General features: G+C 33.1%; 1 protein-coding gene across 1 annotated transcript in view; it reads right to left on the bottom strand.

Moving 5' to 3' along the window:
• Positions 1 to 11,494: 11,494 nt before the first annotated feature.
• The window catches only part of LOC128893825 (uncharacterized), a 192,773-nt gene continuing 177,302 nt past the window's right edge, over positions 11,495 to 26,965 (bottom strand). The window contains exons 3-7 of the mRNA XM_054155113.1: positions 24,751 to 24,828; positions 20,757 to 20,938; positions 16,725 to 16,923; positions 14,302 to 14,408; positions 11,495 to 11,950 (exon numbers count right to left, since the gene is read on the bottom strand). Of these exons, the coding sequence (XP_054011088.1) occupies positions 11,825 to 11,950; positions 14,302 to 14,408; positions 16,725 to 16,923; positions 20,757 to 20,938; positions 24,751 to 24,828 (692 nt within the window). The 3' untranslated portion in view covers positions 11,495 to 11,824. The remainder of the gene's footprint in view (positions 11,951 to 14,301; positions 14,409 to 16,724; positions 16,924 to 20,756; positions 20,939 to 24,750; positions 24,829 to 26,965) is intronic.

Below are 26,965 nucleotides of genomic sequence, written 5' to 3' on the forward strand. Positions count from 1 at the left end.
TAGTCAGATATCAGTGCGATACCAGAGTGTTTTGGTCTACGAATTTATATTCTGCCCATTTTACTTGGTGGTACATTTTTATAATAAATTTCTGTAAAATCAAACGCTCTACTTCGAAAAGAAACATCCACGAACATTCATGATTCAATGTATTATTATTTCAATTGATAATTAATTGTATTCTGATATAAGTAAAATTGAAATTGTACGTTCAAAAAAATCACTTTTAAATTACATATATTGCCTTAGAAGCGCCACTCGAGCGCAAAGGGTTAATTGAAAGTTAGAAACAATGTTTCTAATCGTTTTATAGTAATCGATTCATTCGTTATAAAATTATGCATGAACATTCTGACCGATTTTATGACTAGGTACACAAACTCCTTTCCAGAGACTATATTTAGGTGTGTCTTAAAAAGGAACCAAGGTAGGCGTGTGTTTGCGTGAGAAGACATCTCCCATTCAGGACAGATCTTTCATACTCCCGTCTATAAGTACCGTTTGTCTAGAGCATAGCGTTTACGTATATTAAAGTTGTTAGTCTCTAAAATATGAAACGACTCTTTATCGTCTAACGTAATTTGTACAGTCAGTTTTTCAAAATTTGTTTCGTACACATTAACGCAAAGTGTATTAACAGAAGGAAATCGGTTATTTGCATTTTCATGCTATGAAATACTCGAGCTACGTGGATCGTTGAAGTACACGGTGTACTCCAATAGTATTTTAGCGATTTCGACGTAGTACAGATTATGCAATTATGCAAAATAATAGGAATTTAAACGATACCGGACACGATTACAACGTAGCTGTACAGTACGTATATCTAAACGGATCCGACTTCGCGGCTCTACCGTAACGAACATACAAACATCACAACAGTTTATCTCTTTTAATCATATGTATGACTATATGTGTATTATAAATTCTATGCGAACTATCGATTAATGGTACCAACGATCGAAGTTCAAAAAGCATTTGCGGAACAATCGAATGCTCCTCCAACCGCTTCGAAATTGTTCGACGATCTTGAAACGTTCGTGCTTAATAAACTGTTCACACGCAGGTTTGCAAATCGTTAATTTGATATTTATTGACTGTATAGATTACGTGGCATTTAGGTTGTGAAGGATAAACCGTTGGTTATAGATAAATGTACCTAATATATTCTGTTTACTCGACGGGCTATTGCGATCGATTTGTTTGCGTACCGTTGTTTATTAAACCGCACGTTTTACAATGATGTACACAAAGCTAGCTACGCTAACGATATCTAGACACTTCTTGCTAGATGCTGGTACTCCAATAGAAAGTGAAAGTAATCTCTCTAGGACAACCCATTGTAGATACATTGTGATCGCAATGCCTAAAATTTCGCACTAACCGTTATGAAATTAGAAAATTGTATCATCAGTTAGTTTCCTTGACGTATCGTCGATGGACAGTGATCTCATGTTCCGAACACGAAAGTAAAAATCGTATCCATGATGGGATTAACACTTTGGCTTCGGGGTGATCTCGAAGTAACTGTTACATATTTTTCAATAATTGAAATTTTAAGAAAAGGTATAAATTGTTGGGTTCATATTATAATTTATAGATTTTAATATTAACAATTGTCAGTGATTTCCAGTGTTTTAACGTGTAACATATTATCAAAGGTTGTATTTATAGTGTATGTTGAACTGTGATAGTATTTATACCAGTGTTCATAATGAAGAAATAAAATAATTAATTTAAAACGTATACGAATGTTCTAATTCAAAAATTATTGGCGGTATTTACGATCGATTTATAATGTACTATAAATTGAAGAAATAAATCTATAATACATTACAAATCGTTTATGAATGTATAATATATGTAGGTACAAAATTTACATATTGAAATTGAAGACTTTCAAAGAATAAATAAATTTTATTTAAATAGCGATGAATTTTCTTTTAAGAGAGTAAAATTTGTTAATACTGTTATTATTTGTTATATGCATACTGCGTCATCCGAAGTCAAAGTGTTAGAAACGTTCAAAATTGTTGAACAGGCCATCGCATGTAGATCTCGCGGTGTATCGGGAATTATCACGAAGATATCATAATTCATTGATGGGAGATACGACGTTAAATGTATTATCACGAAACTGTTTCTTTGGAAACAGACGTTTACATTCTTTCGCGGATCGTGCAATGAACGAACAGTCTCGGTGAAAGTCGTCTTTAAGTATTCGCAAACTTCCACGTGAAGTTTCTGTCAAAATATATATATATATATATATATTTTTTTTTTCTCCGTAAAAATTTACATCTATGTAACTTATCGATATGCACCCAAAGCTTATCGTTATAAAGCGAATATGTATATCTGACTTAGAAGAAAATCGTTTAGACACGGAGACGAGAGCGTGCGCCGAAGAGCGTACAATTAGTGATTATAGACACATAAATTGGTCGACTTTTTCATTGGTGGAGTCACAAACACACTTACCAAAGAGCGCGAGACGAAGATTCGAAATTCGAGTTTCTTACAGAAAGCCGTATGTTTGTTTAGGCGGCCGATTAATATTATTATTGTACACTTACGCATATGCAATCAGCGGTTAATGGTCCTTTGATTTCACAATCGACCTTCGCGCGTTACCTAACGTTGCCGATTATATTCGAGTATTAAATCGATCGCTTCACCGTGCAATACAAAGCGCACCAAAACCGATGGACAAATGTTTAATTGTTGGGCCGACGTTTTTTTCTTTTTTTTTTTTGTAAAAACGTATCTCAAACCAAATGCATTCTTCGGTTTGTTCGTACAAATATTTATTATTCTACGTTCGTATCACTACGTTTAGCTTAGAATGTGGAAAAAGTTTTGTTGTTGTTTTAGCTATTGTAGTGTGTGCACGACTGGGAAAGAGGTGGTTTCACGTAAAAAAAGATAAATCAAAAGTGTAAAATATTCTGTAGAATATTCTATAATATTGTGTAGAATATTTTGTTACGAAGTATCGTTATCGAAAAAAAGGCTAAGGTAGATGCTTAGAAGATAACGCGGTCCCCGTTTTAATAAATATATTTGTGTTATACTCCAAAATGTTTGTTTGTATCATCAGAATATATACTAAATGGAGTATTTGCACTTTGTTTTTGCACATTTTTCGAAAGTAAAAATTCGTAGCAGAAAATTTCGATCTACATTTTCGATTCGTTTAATTACGGTTAACCACATCCTCGTTAGTTGTGCTATACAGGGTGAGGCACTTAAAATCGACCGTTTAAAATTCATAGACACTGAATAATTCGCTTTCTTTTAATATTAGAAGAAAGAAGTTGGAACAAGAGTTGTTTGAGTTCAAGGGACACGTAATATGCTGCTAATCTTTTGTTTATCAGTGAAGGCGTATAAGATCGTCAATTCTGGTTTGATTTTTTAATGGAACGATACAGTTTCTTATATATGTACATTCTGTTAAATCGTTTCAAGATGAGTTAGACAGGTCATCTGTTTTAAATACCTCATCCTCCATGTTTCAGGACATCGTGCATTGTTATCGTGTTAGTGTTTGTTTATATAGAAATTTCGCAATTTTTAAGACCTCTCTTAACAATACTTTGCAAGAAACCAAAGCACCATTGAACGTTATATACTTCGATACGACATCAACACGGTTATTACGTCTAGCATGTACACACCTTTTAAACACATTAGGTAGATCTCTCATATCTGACATCGGTATACATTCATCATAATCGCGTTTAATTTTAATTAGTAATTAGTTCATTTCACTGGAGTGATCCTCGATCCGTACATATCCGAAAAATAATTTATTTTCAATAGACCGTATTTATACGTAACGGAATCGATTGAATATCATTTCCCTTATATAAAGGAGGACACTTTTGCGTCGTATGTACAACGGATAAATTAATTTTTAAAACGAGCACACGTAACAATTTTATTTTTATGGTGTCACTTAAAACATTGATGTCTAGCTATCGATCGATCCAGCAAAATAGAACTATATCGATAATGTTACATACGACATGCTATATAAAAATTTTACAGAAACACTTACAAATGTATGCTAATATATGCACTTGCACACATGTAAAAACTTTCAAAATCTATTTGGCACTCGCCTAGTTTTTTCAAAAAAGACGAGCACACTTGCTATATTCATCAATTCAACGACATTGCATCTGAGTGTAGCTTTACTCGTTCGCTAGACATACGGTTGCTTTACACTACATCTTAAATTTTCCTTACGTTAGTACGATAATTGGTCTAAGAAGGTATTGTTTGCGTAAAAAATATCAATTGTGGCTTTGCGACTGAATTGTCCCAAGATAATCGTAAATATCTTTGTTATAGAGTGTATAGTTATTGTAAATAGAATTTGACCAGTCAGTTTTTGGAAAACAAGCAACTTAATGATTAATATACGTACGTGTAATATATGTATATGTATATGTATATGTATATGTATATGTATATGTATATGTATATGTATATATATGTATATGTATTAGTAGATTTTAGATTGATTTTGGTCTTCGTATCGTCAATACTATAAATATAATACAATAAATCGACGTTGTAAAAGGAATACTAGCGTTTTCGACACAATTTTGATCTTCGAATATTCGATAACACAGTTTTTGATTCGTAGCACACGGAAATGTTTGATTATTCGATGGTTTATTCGATTCGTTCGTCGTAATAAAATTATAGGGAAATACATCCGTGTGCTGGAGAATGAAATCGTGATGAATAATAACAAATAAACAGCAATTTATCAAGCTGTAGTGTCGTCATTTGTGTTGTGAAACTTGTTTAGATACGGTACATTTTATTATATACACAAGTTATAGTGTAAGATAAATATCTACGACAAAAGTGTTACCTTAAATAGTCAGTATGTGTCTTTACGTAGATTTGCTGGATGCAGACAAAAAGGTTTCAACGTATGTTTTAATAGATTCACATACAATGATTTCTCAAATCATTATTATTTTGATTTTCTAATTTTCATTAATTAGCGTCTGTTCAAACTTGATGCTGTTTGAATTGCTTTTATCACGGAAACATTTTTCGACGGAAAATGTACAAGGTGGCCGCAGACAGGTGGCGCATTGAGATGTAGGATGATTCTTTGTGCAAAAGTAAAGCGAAAACGTAGCGTCTTCCTCGATGCGAGCCTTCGATTTTTAGAAAATCGATTTTTGATAATAACTTGGGTAACGAGTCTGCCCGTTGCATATTGGGTTGTTTGAAAAGTCCATGCTGATTTTTGGATGGTGGTACAGGTCTGAATATATATCAGGAATGGTTGAAAACAATATGGACCAACATCTAACATTGGAGAAAACCTCATAAGAAACTGTCGCTAATAATCAAAGGTTAATGCGACGTTAAATATGTAATAAAAAAAATGACATATATATGTTACGGTATATGTAATAAATTGGGAATTATGCATAATTTCCACTAATGTTCGTAAACGTGATAAATTATGTAATATTTATCAAATTGACCGGTGATTTTATATAATTCCCAACTCGAAATGTGATAAACTTGTTAACGCATATGCTGTCGACACGGAAATACTGTCTGAGTAGGTTTGGACCTAATTTTTCAGATTTAACCCTAATCCTACTTCAGGGTTACTGTCACGCGAGAGGCAATAATAATATTTTATCATTTACAACTTAAAATTCAATTAATTGTTATTTTAAGTCACATGGATGTAGCGTGAACATTTATTCTAATCGTCTATTTCTAGTATTCATGCATCGATTTGCTGATTTAGTCTAATACGCATTTAGCCATTAAAGGGTTGGGGTTATAACGGTTGGAATAACATTTGAAGGGTCTCGTGGCAAGTGTCTGGCTGGAGGTCGATAAATTGAAATTTTCAAAATTGTTGAAAAGTTAAAAAATTTTAATATTTCAAAAGTGCGTCGGATCAAAAATCTAAGTGCATTAAGTTGTCTAAACGGGGGATGTAACCCTAATAGACAGCTCGCATCAGTGACAAACTGGCTGAAAACGCTGTTTTTAGCCCTTTTTCCCATCGAAATACAGTTTTGCGACGATTATCAGATTTCAAGTGTTGAAGTAGGCTTAGGAATAGGTCTGGAAAATTAAGTCCAAATCTACGCAGACAGTATTTCCGTGTACACAGCGTATGCATTAACAATATTATCACATTCCCTATTACGAGTTGGGGATTAAATAAAATCGCCGGTCAATTTGATAGATGTTCCATAATTTATCACATTTATCAACTTTAGTGGGGATTATGTATAATCACCGCATTTATCACATTCACCGTAACATATACATCCTTTAAAAAGTGGAATGGTTGTGGAACAAAATGGTGCCTACGTAATTCAATAAATACATATCAAAATTCAAATGTGCCTTTAAATTTTTCTCAAAAATTGGCACAAACTTTCTGGAGAACCCAATACTTATTACCTTTTAGTTGTGTCGATGTTTGTGAACATTGACAGCGATACGATACGTCTGTTCGAACCTCTTTAGTTAGTTAGCATATTAATGTTTGCCAAAATCAGTGCAAGTAGAAGTGGCGAGAAATAAACATTAGCCGAATCGTACTCAATTTTTAAATTTGATTTCTTTGAAGACAAAGGTTCCTAGCAAAAAATGTTTTTTAACATTTCAAATTTAATATTGTACGAAGAATTACCCTATTCAAAGCTGTATCACTCGCCCGCTCCAATCTTGTATAAATGTAAAATTATTACAAAATACGTAATAGTTTAAGTATCGTTCGTGCAAGCTCACGTTTCGAATCGATGGAATAGAAATGAATACTCCTCGAAAAATATTTTCTTTTCCGCAAAATTTAATTTTCAAATGTAAAAAATTGATCTCATCTTGACATGCCATGATTTATTTTATTTTAACAGTATATTTTATCAAAGTATAAATTACTTTCCGAGTATTACACACCACATTTATTATGTCTATGTATGCCTGTACCCAGCATTTCTGTGGATAGCATGTAGTATGTATGTAATATTGTATTCTGTTTGATTCGCTATTTATCGTGACGTGTTTTGATTGGAATGTAACATTGGTTCAACATACATGGGACTAGTGTGTAGGGGTTACTAGGCACCGTCACACATTGAAAGGGGCCCAAATCTTGAAAGTGGATCCTCGTGTCGTCTCAATGTGTGTCGTGCATTATACTTTGCATTTTGATTTCGAGCTATCAGCCATTTTCCTTATATATTACTTAGGTGGTAGATTATTCGTATCTTTACGTCTAGATCTTAACGATAAAACGCGCAATAGATTCTTAAAGGCTGTTAAGTGTTCTTTTGTCTGAAACGAAAATCGATATCACAATAGCGTGTGTAATAAAATAAATATTTTCGCGAAAAATACTTGTTTTCCGAAATGTCGCGTGAACTCTGATTAATCACTATGTATCAAACGTTATTCGTCTAATCGAGACTAAGCGATGTGTCGTGATTTGTTATGTGCCATCGAAATTTCACCTTTGAGGTCGAGCGTAAATGTAGAATTACTCGAGGCGGTGGTACGTTAAAAAATGAGATTTTTTTCCAAGTAAGACCTTGTTCGCAATTTGAAAATTTTTGACCATTTTCACTGTAGTTATTCGATGACAGATTCAAGCTACGCTCATTTGAAAATTTTGTGTAAGGTCAGGAAACTATTTTGATTTCTAGTTTTCTATGCTATAGTTATCCATGTATCCGATGACGCGTATTTTTAGAAAATTAATTATACGCTTCAAAAATTTGGTCTTTTCTACGTTCATTAATCGCAGAAATTTATAACTCATTGCCAGCAGGTCTCGCATAATTAAAATGTTGAATCCCATTAACGTATTCAAAGGTGTTAACTTTACGAAGATATATGCGTAAAGTTTATAAGTATTTAGTTAATTATACGGAACGTGGCGTTCTTGCGAATTTTCCAAGTTTTGCGTATTTAAAATAATAGTTCTTTACATAATGTCTTCATGCATTTTGTAAACTTTCGTAAGACGTAACGTTTAAATGAAGTAACTTATTTTAAATTCTGTAATGATGTGATGACGACATGTGCATTAAAAATGCACACACGTATGGATATGTGTTTGTTTGCGAGTGGCGCATGCATTTTTACGTTCATACTATGTATGCTAATATGAGAATGAAGATATGTCTCTTATGTCGAAGTAACACTTATATAATTGTAAGTACAACTCCTTACATTCCTGCTTAATATGTAATAATAACGTTATATGAGACTTATGACTGTCATGGTTGCAATATACACGGTAGGTAATTTTTGTTTGAAGACGTACAGCAGGAATGCACTTTTGTGGAAGTCTTTCGACAGACGTAAAAGAAGCTCGTGTGAGACTTTACATATTAACGAACTGCTTCCTGTGCGAACGAACATATTCGTGGCAACATTTTTAATCCTCGCTAACCTAACAGAGACATGTTTATATACATATATCCAGCCTAAACTAAGCTTAACTTTACCAAGATCCAAAATTTCACTGTGCGTGGTAGAGACGATCGACGAATAAGCATATCTCGCGTTTGAATTATGAAACGAAGAAAGGATTAAATTATACGCTAATTTATTTCAAGTGTTTACTATGGATGAAAAAATTACTTGTATATAAGTACAGGACGATGACAACGTTAAGCTTAGTTTCGTTTACGTCATCGTTCCTCGCGATCCTTTTCTCTGCGCGATTCTTAAAAATAATAAAATACCGTCCGTAGTTTACTTTTGAACGCTAACGAGATTCCAGCAATTTTCAGAAACCCAAGAGAATGTAAACAATCGGTGCACGTAATTTCTGCTTCGACAACATCCATTTGATACATTAATTATGCTATCACATATAACATCAATCATTAGTAAGTTAACGATTTTATATCTAGTAGTTTGCAGTACAGTCGAAGCAAAAATTCTTCGGTGGCATGAGACGTGTGGTTGTCCGTAAAATAGTGTCTGGTGCAAGATAAATATAGCATTTTACTATGTTGCTACTGTTTGTCCTGTTTGTAGGTAAAGAGAGGTCTCCTTTGCGCAACAAACTATTATAGGTTCACGATATTCATCGACGACGTCGCGTATTACGAGAATTCAATAGCATGAAGCAGAATATCGCGTTTTCACATTTAGTTCTTTTAATATACATAGTTTCATTTTCGCATCAGATATGGACAAAATTCATGTTCAGAAAATTCTTTCGAACAACGAACAAAATATAAATTATTTTTGATCAATTATTCGTTCTGCAAAGAATAGAATTTGCATTATACAGGGTGTACAAAAAATGTTGGAGGTCCGTGAAAGGGGTGGTTCAGGGGATGATTTGAAACCATTATTACCTTAGCGAAAATGCTGTTTGAGGCTTCGTTAACGAGATATTAACAGAAAACACCGACCAATCAGAACGCGAGTATGCCGGTGGAGCGCCCGCAGTAGCGTAGGCTACGTAATAGACAGCTGCAGTAGTATAGGCTACGAGATAGACACCTGCAGTAGCATAGGTCCGCGGTAGACAGCCGCAGTAGCATAGGCTACGTGCTAGACAGCCGCGCTCGTACGCTACCGCGAGCGCTTCATTGGCATACTCGCGCTCTGATTGGTCAGGATTTTCTGTTAATATCTCCTTAAGGGGGGAGTCTGGTCCAGCTAATGTATTTTTCTAATGCATATAATTTCCAGATATAATTAATTTGTGTTATTGAAACTTTTTTTTACATATAAAGGGACGTTCAAAGAAGAAAATTTGACAGTGTAGATTTAATTTGAATGTATACATATATACATAGATATAGTAGTCGCAAGGAAAGGATTCGATCAAAACGGTGGGATACGTGGAGCCCTGGGAAAACATCTGATAAGTAAAATCAGAAAATTTTTTCTTTAGTAGGTACGTAAAATGCGTATGAACCTCAATTTGCAAAAAAAATTGTTAATTGCGAAAATGGCCGCAAAAAACATGAAAATGAACGATACATGTCGGCCGTTATTTTGCAATAACTTTATGCTATAATAATAATTCATTAAGAGTCGAGGTTCATGAGCATATAAACTTAATTACCTTCAATTTAAGCGTTGAATCAAGTGAATCGGATAAAAATTCGATGAGCTATGCGTCCCACCGTTTTCACCGAATCCTTTCCTTGCGACTACTATATTTAAATATATATGTATACGTTCAAATTAAATTTACACTGTCAAATTTTCTTCTTTGAACGTCCCTTTATATGTAAAAAAAGTTTCAATAACATAAATTAATTATACCTGAAAATTATATGCATTAGAAAAATACATTAGCTGGACCAGACTTCCCCTCTTAACGAAGCCTAGGACAACATTTTCACTAAGGAAAAAGTTGTTTCAAATCACCCCCTGAACCACCCTTTTCAAGGATCTCCAACATTTTTGGGACACCCTGTAGAATGAAACAGCTTATACAAATTTTTCATTGAATTAAGTTAATTAAATATAAACAGAGGCTAATTAGAAGTTTGAACGAATGTTTTCTAGTTGTTTTTTGAATGTCTACATACTCTATGTATATGTATTATTAATAAATCCGTAGAGAGTTTCATAGTATGAATAAAAAAAAAGTTAATTAAATAAACCAAATATATTCAATGAATTATTTTCTAAGAATAAAAATTTACAAATTTTGTTGAATAAAATTCGTGAATTAATCGTTATAAGTTGTTTGTATTCATTATCCATCGATCGAATGAAATTTTGTCCATCTCTGCATCGTACAGTCCCGTGCACACGTATAATTTTACACGAACGCGCACACACTTATAAATCTATAGTTTGTCGGATTCCTTCTCGTTCACGACGCGACATTAGCTGCCTTAATAAAAATTTTACACCGCGCGTCGTAGTGTTTTCATGAATCGCGGCGGTATAACTTTGTATTTTGTGTTTCAACGTGCAAGCGGCTATTCCGATCGAAATCAGAAACTAAAGTGATCGGTTACGTTTCTCTTATGTTGGAACTATTTCTCATTCTGCTACTTTTAGTGCTTCAGTTGGAAAACAATCGTTTAATTTACAGTTCTTTTTTTTACGCCGTAAGTTTCATTTCATTTAAGACTTAAAATTAACGTACAATATAAATCTTGAAACTACAATCTTCCTTCCTATTTTATTCGTAACAAAAATCTCGAGCAAACAATATTTCTTTAAAATCGTGTTACGAAATAAAGGAAGTGAAATTTTCTTATGTCGTCGCGTAGCATAGTCACCAAGTAGCAGAATTTTCGTGGCCGATTCCACTACAAATATTTACGACTACAGGTATCACTAACTCTGTTTCAACATATGAAGGGCTTCTAAGAAATCTTCCCCTTAATTGTAAATGTTCCGACAAAATCCTACCCTTTCGGTTTGCTTTTCTTCAACCGACGATGTTATCTCATTTTGTCGTTTTATATATGTTCATTTATATTACGACAGATTATTCGATCAATGAGCAAAATTAACGTAAATATAACACATGATTGGGTAACTAATTGCTGCGCGTAAATTTGGATCGTTTGAATTTAATCAGCCGAAGGAATAAATTATTCAGTTATAGTGAGATTAACATAAACCGAAGGGTGCTTCTACGGAGAGACGAGTTTGAAATAAATTTACTAAATTTTTGGTGATCGACCACCGAACGAAGGAATACTTTTTCGAGGCTTGTTTATCTAGTTCACCCCCTTCACCAACGACCACGCTACCACCTGTTGCAAATAGAAGAATTTTACAAGGTCATGCGTGGCGAACGGTGGAGGGGGTCCGGCCGCTATGCTTGGTCCACTTCGTGACAAACCTCCATATAGTCTGGGTTGTGCATTATGTCCTTTATCATGTCCTTTAGTATCGGGTAACGAGGAAAGATTGGGTACATCTTCGAACCGTTGTACTCCTCCTGCAGCAAACAATGCGTTCGTTATACAAAAGTAATAAGCTCGATTAACGTGTTCCGAATTTTTTCTCGTGACTTTAAAAATAAAAGAAAGTAGCTGGTTGGAAAACTTGCATGTATTTTCTATTTAAAACTTTCGAAGGTTTAGGTCACGCGTTAATATTAAAATTAACAGGTCAAATATTGCGGGAATTTTTTGTTATGTATTTGTTGCAAGGTATTCAGGGGGTGCGTAACATGGATTTCAAAAATCATTGAAATACGTATGATCTTAAAATATTAGGTGTACAAATAAGTTCGGTGTCTTTACATGTATTCACTTGTAATTATATTTCCGAAAAGTGGAAGAAGACAAGATGGTGATTACTTTGAAACATAAACTGTATTCCTTTTGCTTATAAATAAACATCGAGTATATGATAAAAAGGCACCGAACTTATTTGTACACCTAATAAATCGGGTGTTAACAAATATGTGGGACATTTTTTTCAGAATCAAGTCTTCATACCAGTATGTACAGTAAAGTTTCCTTACATGCACAAGCTCGGGACTGAACTTGTGCGTCAATCGTAGTTCATATATTTTCTGATGTTTGCCGACGAGCTTCGAACGTAGAGAAGAACAGCGAATCAAGAAGAGAACGTAGCGAAAACACCAGGATATGTCGGTGAGTTTTATCATTGCATTAGCATTGTTTCACCGAGATATCCGATCCCAGATCATGTTACACTACTCAGTGATGGGGATGGTTCATGTGCATTTATCGTAGAGAAATTTATGCCTTTAAGGAGACTTTACTGTAAATCGAAAAGTCCCTTACCATTTTGCCATCTGACGCTTCGTTGTTGAGATATAAGCGGTTGACAGGTGTGACTTCCGGCGCGGGCTGTTTAAATTCTTGTCAGCTAAACGCGCGGTCGCACATAGACGCACTCATACGCGAGAAAGACGCACCGATGCACACAAAAAAAATTAAAAAAGAAATTACCTCAGATCGCAAAACGATAAAGGATTTTTCGATTTATACTGATATGAAGACTTGATTTTGAAAAACGGTCACATATTTGTTAACACTCTGTATACATTGTATTCTATAACGAGGAAAGGGAGATGTGTGATATCGATGCGTTGGATCAGTAAAGGACCAGACCGTTGTACGTAAACAGTAAAAGACAATAGAACGCCAATATAAATACAGGTAAAGATAACGTAGTTCCAAGGGTTACACATAATACGCAGTATGATTTGACTTGGTGGTCAGTCGGGCATATGCGGTTTATGATAAGCACATGTTTTCTCTGATATAAGCACGGTCAGTCTGTTTTAATTTTCCATCATCTTGTAGCCAACTTTCTTTAAATAAATTGTCGAATTGTTCTTTATTCCAGTGGCGGCGTTCCATTATGTTCATTTTAACAGTAAACAGTGTTCTAAAATTTCAAAAGATCACCCTACACTTCGATACCGTTCTCTTTAGATGTTACTAATTTCGTTAATTTTCCGAATCAACTGAATCCTTTAGTAGACATATTTTTTAATGTCTACATTTTAAAAATACGGACGAAGAAATAGATTCCTTGAAAGTTCTAGACCAAAATACTGTTTTTAGTATCACTGTAAATATTTTTCATTGAAACGTTACTTTCATCGTTCTTAACAGTTTATCTACCGGGCTATTTAGAAACAGTCTTTAATTCAAAAAAGAATTTTCTACAGTAGCATGTGCCAATCTAGGCTGACAATAATTCCTCCATACTGTTACTGGGTACATTGACAGCCAAGTCTGTTTCTAAACACTGATCATTGTAAGTAGACAACCATCGACACAGCAAATAAATTCGAATAGCTAAATACTGCAATTAAAAAGCTTATACATAAGCTCCCGGTAAATAAAGCGTTAAGAAAACGGCTTTAACTCTACTGAATAGAAAATTTGCTTCGACGAATGTCAAGATATCGAGCATTTGAATTGGCCACCGATGTAATGCGGTTTACCATATTATATGTAGTTGTACGATAGCGTGAAAGAGTATTTTCAGCTCGAGGCTATGTCATTGTCGGAGAAAGAGTCCCATAAGCTTCCGAACAGCAAAAGTAACGACTACTTTTTTCATCGTATCGGGTAGCCTCTCGTGGTTAGCTTGCTTTGACATTGAAAGGAGGAGAAATGAAAGCGAACGTGGTGAATAGGTAGAGAATAATGGCGATGCACGAGGCGTTTCGGAGCAAGCTTTTACCGATGTCGGTGCTTCTGATTGAAAGATGGTTTCATAGAATGTTTACCAGCATGTTGAGATTCAAGGAGAGGATAAAGGAACAATGTCGTTGTGCTTGATGCACTCGGTTATAAGTACCTTCAAATCTCGGATGAGATTTCTGAGTCCTGTGTATTTCTTCAGCAGTCTGTACAGATCATTAGTCATTTGCGTGTTCTCTGCTTCGATCTGGGCTGTTGTCATACCTGCACGTGAGAAAAGAAATGTGAATTTATTAATCTTTATAGGAAGCAGATGGTATGCTTAAGTTATTTCTAATGGCATATGTAGTATTACTTATGCTGCAACTACTGGCCAGTGTAATTAGAAAATTATATAAAATTAATTTACATCATTTCACCGTTACAGTGAACAAGCTTAGACGTTCTAATGTAATCAATTAAAAATATTCCTTTACTTATCACTCCATTAGTTCAAAGTTACTATTTCTTACATTAATTAAATATTTAGTACCTTTCTTATAAACGTATCATAATTTGATATACACATTTGATATTATGAATCGAAGTTTAAAATAACTTTATTTATAAATTGATATTATTTACGTATCACAAGTTATCAAAAACATTATTAATGAATCATAGAAGCAAATAGCGAAGGATGTTTTTATTGGAATATCATGGCGTTGCTTTTAGTATCGTTTGAAAGCGTGGAATAATACTGAATGACAGCAGAGCTATAATACAATAACTGATCTCTCCTTGCTCCCATCGAGCACGTATGATAGAAGATAATATATTATTCATGCCTGGGAAGTTTCCAAGAGACAGGACAGCCATCGCATAGTATCCGTTTCGTATAATTTGTGCAAAGAAAACACTGTTCCTTCACTCGAGACGAATAGTTGCCTGTTTGTTCGAATTTTATTCTCTATGTTTGCGTGCTTTTCATTCATGTTCAAGGAAACAGGATCATAAATTTTGTTTGCTACATACAATTCCAGCAATAATATTTCCGGAAACGTACAAATATTATATTATGTTCACTAATTGAAATAAATCCTCTTGTAGAAGAGACATTATACTATCTATTTGTTTCTCGAGAACAGTGCAATTATTAAAAATTACACAAATAATCTTAGAATACGTTTACTTTACTTTGTCAAAAAACATATGGAATAACAATCTGTAACTTCGAGATGCAATTAAAATTTTATCTTTGAATTAATTAAACATTTATAATGTATATAGTGATACTTAGTATTCGCTTAAATATTAATATCATTCGCGGTTCAGAATAAGTATTCAATGAAGACATCAATCGTGGGAAATTTTTCTATATTTTGATATTTATTGGTTGAAATAATTAAAAATTAATTTCTAAAAACAGTAAATTAACCCTTTACACTCGAGGCCTTTTTTCTGGTATCTGCCAGCAACTCCAGATGTTTCTTAGCGTTTTATTGCCATGAATTCTAAACTATCTATGTGGATTTGAGAATAAAGTCACCTTTACCTCGCCGACAATCATTTTTTCGACACTTCGAGCTCCAAAGAAATTAAACCTAAAGAAACATTAGATATTGTAGATTTGCTGCGTGAAATCTAATGGCGACTGAAAGTTACCTCTCGAATGCAAAGAGTTAATAATTAACAATACTTGTTGAAGCAATTGTGGGGAATATGGTTCTGCTGTAATATTAATGTTTCGTGAATTATTTTCTCGATGGATCCAACGAGCCCTTGAATCGACCATAACGTGGTTCACTGTTCAACTCTTTCCCGATTATTCATCAACAAGCCACCCGTGAGTCCCATGATTGTCGCAGATACGTATACGAGGAGCGAGGATGCATTCATCTATGATCTTTCGGTCGATATGGATTTTGCGATCGCGTGGGCGTGTCTCGCGTCGGTCGTATTTATTTCTGTTTCGAATTACTAATATTTTCTTGATTTTCGTAGCTAGGTATTGCGTCGAACGAAGACAGTGCTTCCCCGGTGGAAACCTTAGTTCTAAGTCGCGTTAGAATATAAGTTAGATTAAGCTAAGTTAGTTTTAAGGTCTGCGTGTACGAATGTCTGTCCTCTGCCAAATAATTATTAATCATTTGTTCAATTCTTTTGTTTGTTCGTAGGCCGTGGTGGTTATAAGATTATAAGAAAGATTATAAGAAGAAGAATTGTTCTTTGTATACTATCAGAGTCATTCCGCGCGAAATCGGACACTAAATGGAGCAATATCTCAGATTTTGTCCTAAATTGTTATAAATAATATTACAAGTATTAATATTTATACATTTATTAATAATTGCAATTGAAAAAGTATCAGTTCGTAATAATTATTTATTCTCCGGATTATTAAACAATATTTAAAATAAAACGTTTTCAAACACTTGTAAAATCTATAATTTGATAATTTTGAAAAGTCCTTTGAGTACTACGTGTAAATATCTCCAAATATAGCAGCACACTCAAATCTGCACAAAATCTGAGATGCTGCTCCATTTAGTGCCCGATTTCGAGTGAAGCAATCTAATTTCGATTGTAATTTCAACTTACTTTCGAGTCTCTCTATGCGTTCTCTCTTGGTCTCCGCTTCTTCGGCTAGGCGAGCCGAGGTTTTTACGCCCTCGCCGCTTTTGTGGGTCTTTTCCATGATGGAGCATGCGCGGAGGACAAAGGCTGGCACCGTTTCTTGTTTTTCCTGCTTCGGTATATCCACCAGCGTCCAGTATTGGGTCTCTAACTTAATCACGTCCTGGAAAGGTAAAACCGCAGACACGCTTTATACATATAGCAAATCCCGTAGAGAAAGAACTGCAAGGAGCTAGAGCAAAGAGAGGAATTAAGTGGTCGGCTACCTTCAGGCACCCGATCTTTTTCATCCGCAGTGACACTTTCCACGAAACAAGTTCCGACAGAGAAATCCGCCGTCTTTATTCTTTATCCCGAGTGATCTAAGATTTATCCCGTGAGTGTGTTACTTCTCGCTAGAGACTGAATTATTTCTCAACGCCGCCGATATCGCACCCTGGTGGGCAGTTAACATCTTAACATTCTTAACACGTTGGTCGCCACGTCACAGAGTGCCGAATAAGTGGAAAAAATTCAATATTAATATATATCACAATGTGAGGCAGATTTCTATCGTAGAAAATGTGTGTCAGCGTGGAAATTGTTATAAATAATCGTGTATCAATCATTTGTATCCATAATATAATCTTTATCTTTAAACAAATATACAGAAAAAACGGTAAAAAATATCCTGTGTTCTCAACATATTTGGATACATTATTTGTTATATTTTAAGAAACTTATAAGTTTTTTTTGCAAATACTTGCAACGTTCGGTTTTACATAATTTTTAATAAGGGACCGTACTGTTGGTGTAAGGTCACAATTGGAAGTAAAAAATTCTAATTTAATTGATTTATGGATTTCTATAAAAATTATTTTTCACATCCTCAGCCAAAATGAAGCATATTGTGTTAAATAACATATGGGTGCAACTTCTATTATTTATGAGAAAAAAATTCCTAAAGAATTCGAAATATGGACTACTAAAGCGACAATTTTACAATATTACATCATTTTCCTGTATGATAATCATAAACTCACACATACCGTTGCATTCAGAATAAAAAAACGCTTACTGATAGAGAAACGCTCTTACTGATCCAGAAATAAATCAAAATTTTCAAAAATTTCGAGGGGGGGGGGGGGTAATTTAAAAAAAATTTGTTTCTTTTAAATTTGTTGATACTGGTTTATAGCCCTCTAAAAACAGTGTAATGTTTGCTTGAACATTTTTTTGAAATCTCTAATCGTTTCCGAGTAAAAGTAAAAGGGGCGGGTCGGACAAAAGGGTTAATTTCTCCCTCAAAACGCACAAGTCGCATATACTGAGAATTGTGTAACTCATAAGAAGGTCCCACAAACAAGTATACAAAGTTTCATCAAAATCGGGGTTTGTTAATTTTTTGTTAAATTTGTTAATTTTGTTGTTATTTTATTAATGTTTATGGTTAATTTTAATTTTTTTTTGTGAATAAATGGCAATATATTTATATTAGCAATGAAATTTTAATTTTTGTCCACAATTTTGCTATTTCTCCGCACTGTGGGTCACCCGGAAATAGGTGACGAAACTTTTCAGTAGAGAATTAAAAGAATTACTACTAGTTATAATTTTAAAAGTTCTTGTATCAAATATTTTCTATTTCTAAATTCAAATAAAACTTTGACTTTATTTCTTACTGGACGTTTGAATCAAATTACGAAGTTTGGTATTACTTGTTAACGATATTTTGATGAATTCCGATCAATATTAATAGTGAATATTGATTGCATTCATATATTATTCAAATGTAATTTACTATGCAAATATGCACCTTGTTCTTAATTAAATTTGAATAATCGGGGGAGTATGGTAATTAGATATTTTGGCATCGAACCGTTTGATTTGTTTGTCCAATTAAGTGGGATACTCTTTTAAACAATTAAAACCGTATATGTTGTAGAACATTATTTGATTTTGTTGTTCAAGATTGAGTTGAAACACTGCTTTCAATATTTATCTGTTTAAGATCTCCTGGCGATTTAGAAGTTTATAATTTATTAGATGTTCTGTTTAAACGCAAGTTATAAATTACTGAATATAAAGTCATAGAATTATTTTCTACACCTAATATTAAGTGTTGTGAGTATTCTTCCATAAAATATCTAATATTTACGACTTATTATTGCTGCTTTTCCTGTTTATAATTTGTAATAGTTGCGAATTACAAGTATTTAATACCGATTTAGAATGAGGAAAGTGTTTTAGATTTACAAGTAAGAGGACATCGCACTTTTCTTTCTTAATTTGCTTTTCGCGACTCGAGGAGCGACGAAAATGGACGAAAATGAACGAAAATGTTTTTCAAAACATTTATACAGTCTTAGAACGTCGACAGACATTGGCTTTGTATTTCTGAGCGTGAAGTGTCCTGGGGCTGAAAATTTAGCGACCAGATGGGAATAAAGGAGACCAATAAGGTTTTATTGCTCTTTGTTTCCGGGGCAACCGTGGACCCACCAGATTAGGAGCAATCCTTTGCTATCTTTCTACGTATACCCTTGTTTATCTACAATTCACGATGGCGAATTCAAGCAGAATTGTTTCAATGTTTAGTTGTACACTACTACTACTTGAAAGAAGAAGATTTTTTAAAAGAACGTATAATTCTTTGGCGATAAGAAATCTTCACTTTAGAGTAAAAGTATCATGCAGCTTTTTGAAGGATGAAATATATATTTATTACATTAGACATTATATTAGATATAATAAACATTAATAGAATTTATTTAAGTGTTGAAAAAACAGTAAAAGAATTTGTAATAAGCTACGTGCAGTCGTTAATAAAATTGTAAAAGTAAGAAATAATGTCGATCTAAGAAAACACAAGAACAAACTAATTAGTCAATGCTATTTTGTACATCACTTCACTTTTGACAAATTAATTAACAAATTATTTAACAATTATTGCAGCGTTTCGAAGTCTTTGATCGTCTGATTACTGATCACAAAATTCAATGTATTTCATAAAAAAAAATCACTTGTTGCGTTTCAATGCGATGCATTTTATTTTTTTACAAATATGTATGTACGTTGGGAAAAAACCGTTATAACTTTTCCTAGTAATTAATACTTTTTCAAAGAAATTTCAAAGAACGAGTTAAATTACTAAATTTCATTTAAAAAAAATTACTTTTCTACTAGAAAATAAAACATTGATATTTTTCTCACAGTAATCTACTATGGAAATTAATATTTTTTCTTTGTATGACATATGTATGTATATGAAAACAATGATCAAAATGTAAGAGAATTTCACAATAGTTTCTGATTACATCCTGAAGCAAAACTTGAATGTAAAAACTGTGTCTTATACAATACTTCCAACGACGCATGATGCATTAAAAATTTATTTTTAAATTTATTTTTAATATATGAAAATTTTAATTACGTCTATCCGCGTCATCTGAAGCCAAGGTGTTAATCGATATTGATGTATAATTTATTCATATAATGTATTTGTTAGGAAATATATCGACCGCGGCTTGGATCGTGACAGCGACATCGGCTGATGTCCATTGTTTTTATTGTTCCTTATGCGCTCTGCGTACGATCGTACGATGCGTACGATCGCGGCAATAGTCGAAATTCATTTATATGTGTATCTTTACGTAAATAAATATTTCCTTTATATAGTGTAAACCGCGCGTGAACAGTTCATCTACACCTTACCCACAAACCAAATCTGACGGTATTAATAAATTAATGTCAAGATATAAAATACAGGTTCGATTGAAATATTGATTCCATAGAGATTTTTGTTTCGTAATACGCTACGAACATTTATCTGGAAACACATCTGTCCGAAGAAGACACTTCAAATGTATTAATATTGTAATATTCAGTGATATTCAGTAATTTATAATGTTCAGAGAAATCTGGAAAAATATATGAAAATATTAATACACTTGTAGTATTAATATTTTTATATATTTTTCCAGATATCTCTGAACATCAACGTGAAATAATGATTACCTTAATCATAAGTTTTAGGAGGTTGTAACGTTGAAACACATTGCGGACTTGCTTGCTGTCAGTATACTTGCACATTAGTTCAACGAGGGCACGTTTAGCGATCTCGTAACTTCCATCCAGGCGTATCCTTACGATTCTTAGTCTTTCGTTTGTTTCAATCACTTCTTCTTTAGTTTGACCACCTGGAATCACAGAAATGACGATGAAATAATAATGTAATCAAATCCAAGTTCCTTAGATTACTTGCTTGATTATTAAAATAGTTGAAGAGCTATCTACTTACACAACTTTATACAGCATAACTACAAATGATCACCTACCATCGTATTATATGCATTTGTGGTTCAATTTGTAGTAATATAAAAGGATTGGTAATAAGTAATAAACTTTATAAATATTTCATTGGTATTCTTGATAGTTTATAATTTTAACTCCATGTGTGTATTTAAACGTTTACTATACCGTGGAACTTTTGCATAAAGGGTGGTCCAGTAATTATTAGCATTTTAATTAGTTTCGCGGCAATGGTAGTTAGGGTAAAATTGGTTAAGCAAACGTTTCAGGGTGTAGAAGTGGTTATAATCAAGAGTTGGTAAAAGTTCCTCTGTAGGTAAAGTCATTTTCGAAATATGAAACTCTGCTGTTTTAAATAATTTTTTTTTTAAATAGGATAATCTATTTCTATACTTATTTTCTGGTAGCATCTGTCGAGACAAATACATTAATTTATAAGAAGTTAGCGAAAGTCGAAGACACACAAATTTCATCTTCTAAGGTCATTTCAAGGTCACCGACATTGTATCATGAATTATTTACGTGTTCGATTACCAGAACAAATTTTTAAGACAGAATATAATACAAAATAAAGTGTATACAAATGTCTATATTATGTACATTATTTTTTAAAAATTAATTTTCGTTTTTGTATGTTTATTCGTGATATTAAAGGCTCTCATGCTTGAATAACCGTTACTTATTAACCTATATTTGTCACTTAAAAATTACTGATAATATATCGGCTTTCTATCGGTTCTCATTTTTCGTGAAAAAGATGAATAGGAACAATGACGTAATCAATAATATCGCACAAAGCGTTAAAATAATTGTTATTTTTACAGAATGCTGGATTTCATTTGGAAGGTGAAATTTTCGCCAATATTTTGTGCTAGAAGGTACATAAGCGTGGTCAATAATTCTGAAGCTCGTCATGTCTCGTAACAAGCATCGTCATTATTTCAGGGTATTCTCCATTCGTATGGTCGTCCTCTGTTTCAAAGTTAATAAGCGAGACAATCTCTACGTGCAGGCGCGTGTAAACATACGCGTTGTCCATTTACCAGCTAACTTGACAATATTGCTCACAGAGCAGTTCCGTGCGCGTCTAATGGAAAAATTAAAATTGCGGCCACGTTACCATGAATTTGTATCTATCTTAACTAAACGTTGCTTTCATAGTTTCTATGATACCCTCTGGCGAATTTGCGCGAATGCAACAATGAACCGAGGTGCGTTTGTATGCAGGCTAAAGGTCCCTCGTACTCTGATCATTTTTGTAACGTTCCCTACTATTAAATTTCATGGGAACTTTCGTCTCGTGTAAGTGGACAATTTAATTGGTTTGCTTGAGCTTTGTAGTTTACACAGTCGTTTGAAAGCGTTTTTCAGTACAGTTTGAAACAATCTGAATTTAAATTTCTGTCGAAAAGTTTTGTGTTTTATTATTTAGTAGATTATTAATAGTTTCATTAATAATTTCTATATCTGTAGATTTATTAAATTGTTATTTTTATTATGAAATAAAATTAATTTTAACATTCATAATTATTATCTTTCGAGGAATAGGAATTACACGATTATTATCAAGGTATTATTTTATATATTATACATTATTTTTTCATTACCTTTATTCATATTTATTTTTTATATTAGTTATAAATGTAAATAGAAACATGGGTATGAATTTATTTGTATCTATTATCTGTGTATATAAAAATGGATGTTTGCATGTACATATATTTATATATGATTGATAAACTTCGAAACTGTTTGACCGATCAACGCGAAACCTAGCACATATATGTATTTTGTCACAGAGAGGATTTTTATGCTATTCAATTTGTTGTAACTTGAACGAGTTCAATTCGAAATTTCAATATCTGTATACGGAGAATTAGAAATATCGATCCAAACATCTGTGTTACGAAGAACAAAAGGCAGACACTGACTGGTTTGCGAAAGTTCACGAACTGAACTGTTGGACTGTCAGTTGAATGCAAACGACATTCATGTTGTCGAACTGTTAGATTCTAGAACTGAAACCTTATTTTAGTAAAAATAACATATTAGAAGAACTAGAATAAAATAAATAAATAGAATAGAATAAATGGAAGAACAAGATACATGATTCACCGTGTATACGACACTACCCTCATTTAAAACAACAAATGGTTCCACTTCCAAATTTAAATTCAAGAAAACTATATTTCTATTGATCAGTTTAGGCGTGAAAAGGTAATAGACAGACAGAGTTAGTTTCGCATTGCTAATATTAGTATGGATTTGAAGTTATTCAAATGACTACAGTTTCCTGCGTGTCTTGCTTTCGCGATGACAATTAACAAAGCTCATGGGCAGTCACTGCGCGTTGCCGAATTTTTAGAAAATCCATGTTTTCCGGATGGTCAACTATATGTATGTTGCTTGCTCCAGAGTAGGGACACCAAAAAGTCGATACACAAAATAAAAAAACAAAAAATATTGTTTATCAACTCGCCTTATGCTAAATGTTAGCGTTAGTTTAAATTATTTTAAGATCATAATTTAAATTCAACTCAGTCTTAGCACGGGCGAAGCCGTGCCGAGGTTTGCTAGTTTATATATATATATATTATCATTTTTTATTAAAATTCCTATATTTTTATTTCATGGATGATTATTAAAGGCTCATGTTGAGGCTCCAGTTTTTGGATCAATAGTTTTAGCAGTTATTTTACTAAAAATAAGAACTCATGATTTATTACGTTATATACTTTGTTTTCATTATTAATTTTATTAATTTAAAAGTTTGATTAATAATTTTTAGATTAGTAGGAAGAATTATTATTAGAATTGTTTGTAATTGTTTGAAAGCGTTTATCACTACAGTTTGAAACAATCTGACCTTACAATAAACCCGAATTAATGGAAATTAATTGCACACGTAAGTGGACTCTATTTCGCTACTTTACACGGTATTAAGCACTATTAGTCATGTCACATTAATGATGTTACTCTATTCGAAAGGTTTGCGACTATTTGACGTGCAAACCGTACTTCCGGCGCATCGTTACGTCCATTGACCGAGTGTAAGAGCTTCTACTTCAATTCCATTCATGAAGCTAACGACCGACTAGCTGGCACATAGCCAATAGCTTATTTCTAACAGTTGGAACGACCATCTTCCTCCCAATTCTCTGGTATTACAACTCTACAAACAAGACCACGCTTCGAGAGTTCGACATCTAAGATAACAGTTTAAGTGAGAGTATTTACGGAAAAGTTAACTATCTCTGTTATATAACCTTGAATTAGTTCCCAAGATAACATTTGAAGATTAACATTTGATAATTTGTACTTTTATTATCTCTGCGATGTTCAATTTAATAATGTAGAATTATTTAATTGTATTAATAAGTATTTAAAAAAAAGTGAATTCAAGTAGCATCGTTTTTTAGTTAGTAATAATGTTTCGAAAAAATGTTTTTTATGGATCTCTTCAGGAATGAATAATTGTTACTTTAAAATTCAATTTCAAATAGCGATTATATCCGTTTTCAGCGATGTAATATTCTTAATATAAAAATATATCACAATTTTCGTGAAATGTAAAGAATATGAAAGTGAAATGCAAAATACATATAATATAATTGCGAATAGAGGAATACGCAGAAATTTATTTATTTGTAATGCACCCTGCAATTCTTTTTAAACTAAGTAATATAGAACAACGACTTACTTGAAGTTCCCTCATCCTTTACATCCTGGACGATTCTCCGAACACTTTGTGTAAATTTGCCCATGAGATTCGAGCTCGCTGAAAAAAATCAATAGCAATTATTTAAAATCCATCTACCACAGAAGTATGCATGAAAGTATTAACAAAGTATTTTATACAGTACATATTTGCAACGATAACGATACAAATTTCCGATGTCCAGCTTTAGAATTTGATTATTTTCATCAGTACTCGTTGTTAAAAATGTAAAATATCTGCCGGTCGCAAATGATAAAATCAATTTTTACTATAACCTATAAATTGAAAAGCCATACACTCCATAAGGTCATAACGTATCCATAAAGAAGTAAAGAAGCTTTGGGATTATGCTTTAATAAAACACAGATGATACGAAATGTATCCCTTTATTTCATTTTGATTAAAATTTGTCATGATTTACATTAAACGTGAAAAATAATCTCGTTTAATAGTTATATACAAAATCCTGAAGACTTTTTACTCACATTGATTAATGCTAAAACAAGCACAAGTAATTGATTTTAATGTTACTATGTGTTACAAATAAATTACACTCTCAGCATAATACAAATCACGCAACGCCACATTTCAGTTTATTCGTATGTAGTATACTTCCGAGTATTTGCCAGCATTTTGTGGTAAACAGGCTGTTTTCTGTTCGTTGAACGAGTAAGCAGTAAAATAAAAGTAGAGTATAAGGAATAGGAGATACGGTACACGTTTCGGAGAACGTAAACGTTTTCGTCAGAAGCGGAAATGTGGTCCGGTAGGAATTTACGTTGGTTGACATAAAATGCGATAGCGCGGAAAGGGAAATAAAGCTTCTTGGTCGTAAAACATAGAATTGTCCTGAAGACCACCCAAGTACCTTTTAAGGCATTCGAAGTTTTCCAGGCAGATAATCTACTGTCGAGATACTCTTGTTCGCGTTAAATTGCACCAGTTGCGCGAATATCCTCCCTGCATATTCATTACAATTCCTTTGTTTAGAATAATGGTTGCGCGTTCAGTTGTAGAATACTTTAGTGTTTCGGTATTTGGATAGCTCATTCATTCGCTGTCTCGTTCGCAGTTCGTGCGAATTTAAAGTCAACCCATTCAATTATGCAAAGTTGAGGGAGAGTTTTAGTCAGCACTTTGGAAATTTAGCTGAAAAACAAAATATAGTCCCTATCAAGCGCCTATTTGAATATATTCAAATGTTTACTTCACATTTCGAGTTCTCTCCAGTAAAGTTTTGTAGTATATGAATTTCATGTACAAAAAGCAAAACTAATGATGAAAAAAGACAAACGGAAATGTAACTTTTTGGAAAGGTGTATGTATAAGAGAAAAATGAAGCTTCAGCTTTGTTATTACAAAAAAGGCTCTCAAGAAAGACACGTTATGTTTAATAGAATATATCGAATAATTGAAATTGTTTTTCTTCAGGCCTCGTATTTTATTAAAATTTCACGGTTGTCATAATATTTTTAAAAAGAATATAAACAGAGAATTTTTGGTGTATATTTACAGCACGAAGAATAAGAAGAGTATATAAGATAGAAATGAAGTCGTAAGAATTGGGATTAATTTAAGTTCGTTAAATTGTTGTCTTTGTCTTTGTCTTTGTCCTCGTCGTTCGGGATATTTGTTATTTGCAAGAATGTAACCATGAATCGATTATGTAGAAATCAGGCAACAGTAGAAACTTTCTTGAATAACAGATAACATACAAAAGCAAGGAATAATAATTGATTTGCGAAATAACTTGTATAAAGTCTATCTCTTTTTAATATATAGTTACTTTAAAGCGATACAACATTTCATTTGCGATATTAAAATGTATATTCCTGCCAGGTCATATTGTCAAGAGTTACGTTTAACAGAGCATGAAGTTGAAATGATTTAATATCTCTCAGAAGGAGAAAAGGCTTCTTTTAATAGATACGTCGTTTCTGGATGCAATATTGGAACGGAAACGCCTTCGAAAAAAGACGAACGCGTGTAATGTAATGGTACGCGAGCTTGCTTATCAGACGTCTACGCGAGCACAGTTGAAATGATTTTATTAAAAATGTTTAGTATATTTATAGAATGAATTTATAAAACGAATTTGCAGAACCAAGTAGTATATGTTCAGTTGATCGTCTCTTTGTTCTCCTAAACTCATAATTCGAATTGTTTTTATTTAAATCGATTGGGAGATGAAAAAAAA

The sequence above is a fragment of the Hylaeus anthracinus genome, unplaced genomic scaffold (assembly GCF_026225885.1).
Source record: "Hylaeus anthracinus isolate JK02 unplaced genomic scaffold, UHH_iyHylAnth1.0_haploid 0, whole genome shotgun sequence".
Taxonomy (NCBI): domain Eukaryota; kingdom Metazoa; phylum Arthropoda; class Insecta; order Hymenoptera; family Colletidae; genus Hylaeus; species Hylaeus anthracinus.